Source organism: Octodon degus, unplaced genomic scaffold (assembly GCF_000260255.1).
Source record: "Octodon degus isolate 3935 unplaced genomic scaffold, OctDeg1.0 scaffold00206, whole genome shotgun sequence".
NCBI lineage: Eukaryota > Metazoa > Chordata > Mammalia > Rodentia > Octodontidae > Octodon > Octodon degus.
This window is the reverse complement of record NW_004524782.1, coordinates 855,590-862,565: the sequence shown is the minus strand read 5'-3', so window position 1 is coordinate 862,565 and position 6,976 is coordinate 855,590. Positions and strand designations below refer to the sequence as shown.

The 6,976-nt window shown below is 50.4% G+C and overlaps 1 protein-coding gene across 1 annotated transcript; it reads left to right on the top strand.

Annotated features, from left to right (window-relative positions):
- Positions 1-2,202: 2,202 nt before the first annotated feature.
- Positions 2,203-6,610, top strand: Klk7 (kallikrein related peptidase 7). Its single transcript, XM_004644657.2, has 6 exons — positions 2,203-2,243; positions 2,538-2,809; positions 3,127-3,280; positions 3,376-3,623; positions 4,068-4,204; positions 5,861-6,610. Exons 2-6 carry the CDS (start codon positions 2,578-2,580, stop codon positions 6,014-6,016), a joined length of 927 nt encoding a protein of 308 aa, XP_004644714.1. The 5' UTR covers positions 2,203-2,243; positions 2,538-2,577; the 3' UTR covers positions 6,017-6,610.
- Positions 6,611-6,976: the final 366 nt, after the last annotated feature.

The window sequence follows — 6,976 nt, the reverse complement described above, 5'->3', positions numbered from 1 at the left end:
AGGCCCACGGCCATGGGATAGCGGAGGGCCATGGCTACTCTTTTTCAATGGTTGCTGTGGCGGAAGGACCCGAGCCGGGCGGAACCATCCATCCACTTATTCTTATGGCCCCAAGAGGGCTTTCTCAGTGCCAGATTTTACATCCAAAATGGACACCATCCAGCAGAAAAAACAAGAACGCTTCCGGTGACTCTGAAGATAATAAAACTGTTCTCAGAAGTGCCCAGTGGTCTTTCCTTCACTCCCCATTAGCCAGAAAGGCATCACATGTCCAGCTCTAAACCAACCAGTGTGGAGCACAATATGTCTCCTGCACTTGGCTTACCCAGCCTTAGGGTCATGATGAAGATAAAAATTATCCAAGTGGAACCGGGTCAGAAAGAGATGTAAAGCAGTGAATGTTTGGTAGGCAGCAATCGTATCTATTATGAGTCCAACTAGGAGTGAAAGATGGAATTGGGCTAGGGATCAGGACTGAGAACAGATTTAAGCTCAGGGTTAAGGACTCCATTGGGGTCTGATGTTGAAGCTGGTGTTTACTCCACTTGCAGGAGTTTGTGTTGAAGGAAGACCCACAGCATGGCTCCCTCCTGAGTCTGGCCGTCAGGGCTCCATGCTTTCGGACCCCTGCTGTGCTCTGGCTCCACTGCCTCTTCTCCACTCTGGCTCACTGAGCTCTGGGTACAATGACCCTCCCATCTGACACATCTGCCTCTTCCTTTGGCTGGAACTCACCCCTGCCAAGATCCACCCGAGGCCCTCCCTCATTCTCTACAAGTTTGATTCCAGAGCCACCTTCACATGGCATCTTCTGATCTTCTAACCTGATAGGACCATCCCAGGGGTCCTTGAGCACAGGAGCCAGTATCCCCTCAAACTCTTTCCTTGCTTTTATTTTATTTTTTCTCACAGCACTTACTAACCTCCTGGAGAATTCTATATTCTTTGTGCTTATTTTCGCAATCATGGTCTCTAGCCCACTAAAATAGGCAGACCTACAATAGCAGGAATCTCAGGCTGGGGCTCACCACTGTGCCCCCAGTATCCAGAATGGTTCCTGGACAACAATAGACACTCAGTGGATACTCTGGGATGGGCACCATGAGCAAAAATGAATGGACATCTCATTCGTGTTGCCACCAAAACTCCCCGAATGAGCTTCAGTTTGAGAAAGATTACATAAGTCACAATGCTAGCACTATATGATATGGAATATTACACAACATCCGAAAGGAAGGAGAAATGTTCAAATAGGGGAAAGCGTTCCAGACATTCTTCTCCTTGAAGAGGAAAAAAAAAAAAAATTAAGAGCCAAGCATGGTGCTACACATCTGTCATCCCCAGCACTCTGGGAGGCTGAAACAACAGAGTTACAAATTTGAGCCCAGCCTGGAAAATTTAGTGACTTAGCAAGACCTTATCTCAAACAAAACAAAACAAAACAAAAAAACAAACAAAGGAAAAACCACAACACTGGGAATATTCTCTGCATGTACGTCCTGCGTCCTGGGTTTGATACCTAAAACTAAAACAGAAAAAAAAAAATATATCACATAATATTTAGTACCAACACTTTGTTATCAATACATAATATAGAGATAAATCTGGGAATGGTATGATCAGAAAAATACACACGAGAACACAGACTGATAACAGAAAGCAGGAAGGATGTGGAGTTCGGAAAAGCACTCTTTTTTCATTTTCCTCCCTTTTGTTATACTTGGGGGTGCATTCAGGCTCAAAGGCAGGAGGGATGCAACCCATACAAGCCCCACAGGATGGTCAGTATTAGGGTTTAGGGTCCAGGCTACCCTTCAGAGGGGACCAGGGCAGGAGCATGACCCAAGGGAGGAGCCCCAGCAGAGCGAGCGTTTGCCGCAGCCCTTTCCGAATCCCTTTCCCACTCCCCCAACCTGAAGCACCTGGTCCTCCCCCACACAACCCTGACCTCCAGAGCCAGAATGTGCGTGGGTGAGCAAGCTGGGTGCCGCCCGACTTGGCGACCTGGCTTCGAGAAGAAGGGTGGGGAGAGAGTGGGGTGATAGCAATTGCTTTGGCTGCCTCAGGGGTTCAGATAACCAGAGCCAGCAGGAAGAGGTGTCCAAGCTCCAGCTCCGCCTGCACCCCAGGGTGCTGAGGGAGGGGGAAGAAGGAGGTGGAGTGATATAAAAGGACTGCCCTGTGCAAGGCTGCACACTTCTCCCGGCTGGACAGGAGCACAGATCCTATCAGATACTGCGGAGGTGAGAAAGGGATGTAGCAGGGCGGGGTTTACTGGAGGGGAGCTGGGGATGGGGTGGGGGTGCTGCTGGCCTTGCCTCCTGGTTAGAGTGGGAGGTCACTCCCTGACAGCTCTTAGGGAAAAGAAGAAAGAATCCAGACTTACAGTTTAAAAGGACAGGAGAGGGATAAGAGCTATGGGCAATGGCCTGCACTTATGGGTCGGAGGGAAGAGGGCTGGTCCTGAACCCCCGCTCTGAGGCAGGAGAGATTCAGGCTGAACTTTCCATCCTGAGTGTCTCCACTCCCTGCTGCAGATTGGTCCTTGTCTGGCTGTCCCAGAGGCTTGGAGGCACCATGGCAGGATCCCGTTTCCTGCCCCTGCTGGTTTTCCTGCTGAGCTCAGCCCTGGCGTCTGCTGAATGGGATCGTGTAGAGTCTCCTGGGGTCCATACCAAGGAGGGTCAGGCTCACTATGGGGCCAGTCAGAATCACCATGGAGGCAGCCAGAATCAGCATGGAGATGGCCAGAATCACCATGGAGGCAACCAGGCTCAACAGGGAGGCAGCCAGGCTCAACAGGGAGACCGTGAGTGTGAACCTTCCCTCCTGGACACCTTCCATCCAGGAAAGGCTGGGCTGGACAGCTCTGTTCCCTCCTCTGCTTCTTTCTGCCTCCTCCTTCTCTGCAAAGCCAAGCCCTGACTGTCCCTGCCATATCTCTCCATCATCCCCCACACCTGGCCCCCAGGGGTACTCCCCGGAACTCTGCCCCTTTGGTCCCTCCCATGCCTGTCTCTCACCTTCTCTGCCCTCTTCACCATCATGGTCTGAGGGTCTCCCCATATCTCTGTCTCTCTGCCTCCCCGATGCTGGCTCCCTACATGTCTCTGTGTCCATGTACAGGTGACGGAAATGGAGACAGGATTATTGATGGCTATCCGTGTGACAAAGGCTCCCATCCATGGCAGGTGGCGCTGCTCAAAGGCAGCCAGCTGCACTGTGGTGGTGTGCTGGTTGGCAGGCGCTGGGTGCTCACGGCTGCCCACTGCAAGATGGGGTAGGTGCTGCCCAGGGGCCAGCCGGGAGAGGTGGGGAGCCAGCATCCCCTCCCTCGGTCACCATCTCTTTCTGAATGTCACTGCTTTCTCCCAGCCAGTACGTGGTGCAGGTGGGTAGTGACAAGCTGGGTGACAAGAGAGCCCAGAAGATTAAGGCCACACAATCATTCCGCCACCCGCGCTACTCATCACAGACCCACGAGAATGATATCATGCTGGTGCGGCTCAATAGTCCAGTCAAGATGTCCTCTGGTGTGAAGGCCGCCAATCTGCCCACCCACTGCGAACCTGCTGGGACTTCATGTTCCGTCTCTGGCTGGGGCACTACAACCAGCCCACAAGGTGACACTACTTCAGTGACTGAGTGACTCAGGGTCCAGGCCCAGTTCCTCCCTCAGATCCAGGAGTCCAGGCTTGGCCTCTTCCCTCAGACCCAAGGTCCAGGCCCAGCCTCTTCCCCTAGACCCAGGGTCCAGTCCCAGCATCTGCCCTCAACCTGAGGTGTCCAGGCCCAGCTTTTCTCTCAGACCTGGGGGTCCTAGCCAGCTCTTCTCTGAGACCTGGGATCTAGGCCTGGCCTCCTCTCTCAGACTCAGGGTTCCAGGCCCAGCCTTCTCTCTCAGACCTAGAGGTCCAGACCCAACTACTTTCCTCAGACTGGGAGGTCCAGGCCCTGGCCCTTGGTCCCTCATTCCCAAATGTCCAAGTCTGCGGCCCCTTAGTACCTGGTCTACCCTCTGCGAGTCCCAGGCACGTGAGTGACAGCCTTCCTTCTTTTTCCTCCAGTGACCTTCCCAGCCGAGCTCATGTGCACCAATGTGAATCTCATCGACCCCAGTGAGTGCAAAAAGGTGTACAAGGAACTGCTGGGGAAATCCATGCTGTGTGCAGGCATCAAGGACTCCAAGACGAACACCTGCAACGTGAGCCCCTCCTCCCTGCCCTGGCCTGTCTCCATCCTCCGCCTCCAGCCTCCGAGCCTGACTGGCAGGCCTGGCCTTGCTGTCCTCTCCAGGCCCTGCTTCCTCAGTCTCTCTCCCTCATCCCCTGCTGGGCAGGCACAGGAGATGGCAGGGCTGCTGAGACTCTGGGCATGCACAGCGATTCATGTGGCTAAAAGAGGAGGAGAGACCTGGTTTGGGGCCTGAGGACCCTGCCTCACACCCAGACCTTCACAGTGTGAAGCCCAGTGACTGGGATAAATCACATTCTGGACTTTTTTTTCTTTATGATCCTGGGGATGGCTTCCAGAGCTTTTGCACTGAGCTGTATCCCAGTCCATTTTTATTTTTTATTTTGCATCAGGGTTTCATTCCTTAGGCTACTAAATTGCCTAGGCTGGCCTCATAGTTGCAGTCCTCCTGCCTCAGCCTCTCACAGTGTGGCTTCTAAGCAATATATCTTAAGAAATGGACAGTAAATGTCTACTGTGAGCCAAGGATCACAATTCATGGAGTGGCTCAGGCTTACTGAATTCTCCTTTTTCCTCCGGGCCCAGGATGCTGGAGCACAGCACAATACTGATGCAGTCTTCATTTATAATTTGCATACTACGTCCAGCCATGATGGCAGCTTTTTCTTTTGCTTTGTGCTTTGGATTATATTGGACTTTGTTTTGTTGTTTTTTGAGATAGAGCTTGCTTTATATAGTTGAGGCTGGTCTTGAACTCACTATATAGCCCTGAATTTATAACAATCCTCCTGCCTCAGCCTCCCAAGGGCTGGGATTACAGGTGTACACCACCATGTGCAGCTACACTTGAGTTTTAAGTCACTGCATTTAAGTTTTATTTATTGTGATGACTGAGGGTTTTCTGCCTGATGTGAATGTCTCATGTGTTGCTCTGGTCCTGGTGGTAGGAAGCCTTCTGCCCCTCTTTGCCCCCACTTCTCCAACTGTGGTCACCCACTCTGTCTCTGCACATTTGCCATGCCCTTTTCCTTAGGCATGATTTCATTTCATTCCCTTGTCTCTGCATTGGAATCTCCCCCTACCATGTCTCTATCCTCGGAGGGAGGTGGGGCGGTATCCAACAGGGATGAAGGGATGGAAGGAAGATGCCTGTCCTGGAGAGACCCTGGCTCAGACACTCCAGTGCTCAGCTTAATGCACTCCCATTACTGTCTCAAAGTCCTTATTAGTTTGGGACAAAGAGTCATGTATGTTTTCTAGGAGCTCTGTAAATGATGTCATAGCTCCTACCTCTGCTCTCAAAGATTACCATGCCCTTCCATTTCATGCAGAAGGGCATATAACCTTCCTCCATTGGCTTGGACAGAACTTTTAACCAAAGAACTTTACACTAAAACTGAATGATGAACAAACCCCTGGAAGCCCCACCCTTCCCTGTGAGCATTTCCATTGGTCAGGACTCAACCAATGTCTTCAAAGAACCTGGTTGGTCCAATCCAAGAGAGTACTCATTCATGCTTTCCCACTGGTTTCCAGAGACAATGAGTGTCTTCTCATTGGTCTGAGTGGCCTCAACAGACAAACACTGAACTAGGGAATATATAAGACTGAGTGGGGGCCAGGGGTTTGCTCCGAAGCCAAAACTGATCTGCTGTGTTCTCTCCAGGGTGACTCAGGAGGACCGTTGATGTGCAAAGGTACTGTGCAAGGTATCGTGTCCTGGGGAACCTTCCCTTGCGGCCAACCCAACGACCCAGGTGTCTACACTCAAGTCTGCAAGTATAGCGACTGGGTGAAACAGACCATAAGAAGACATTCCTAGTGCGCCACCAGGATTCAACTCATCGCTCCTCAGGAAGCTCACAGAAATAAGGACATCAGTGACCTCTAAATTCTTTATTTTTCTTCAGAGATATATTAAAAGTTCAAAAGAACACAAGTCAAAATAGAGAGGACCTAAAACCAAATCAAGAAAAGAGAAAGCTCAGGGCTGTGGAAAGTGCTGGTGAAACCAGCACTCTCAAATCCTGGAGCAGATGGTTTGCTGTCACGAGTGAAGCCTATCGTTCACTGCCTTTGATCCAGTGATTCTAATTCTAGGAAGACAGTACTAAAAAAACAACAACAAAGCAAAACGTACTGAATGTGGAGCAAGAGTTGAATTAATTGCCTTATTCGTTTTAGTAAAAAAGGGAAGAAATACGGAACCTGTTCTAGAGTAAGTGGGTTGTTTAAACAATCGGTCAGTTTGTTCAAGGTCACATAGAAGCCATTAGGAGTAAGACGTAGGCAGAACTGCAAGTGCCATATTTGTTCATATGATGTTTAATGGAAGAAGAACTGCAAAAGAAAAATATATGTGATCCGGTAAATGATACACTTACAGTAAAATTGGAAAGAATACGTACCAAATGCATGTGGTGTTGGCCTTAGCTGTTTCCTTTATTACACTGATGTTGCCAGAGATACGTGCTTTCGTATCTGGAAAAATAAAGGAGGGAAAGCTCTGGGGACCTACGAAGGTCGAGGGAGGGGATCCTTGAGAGATGGGAGGAGGTCAGAAGGAAACTATCTGGTTTTGAGCCTGGAGCTACCTTGCTCTTCTGTGATGTGTTTCTCTCTGCTCCTGGATCTCAGTTTTTCTCATTTGTGAAACAGGATGTAGAAAGAGAACAAAACAGGAGGAGAGAGGAAGTGAGAGAGGAGATGCGCCCTCCTTGTGGAGGTGTGACAGTGTTGCTGGGTATCTCATGGCTGTCAAACAGGAGTGATAAAGGAAGTG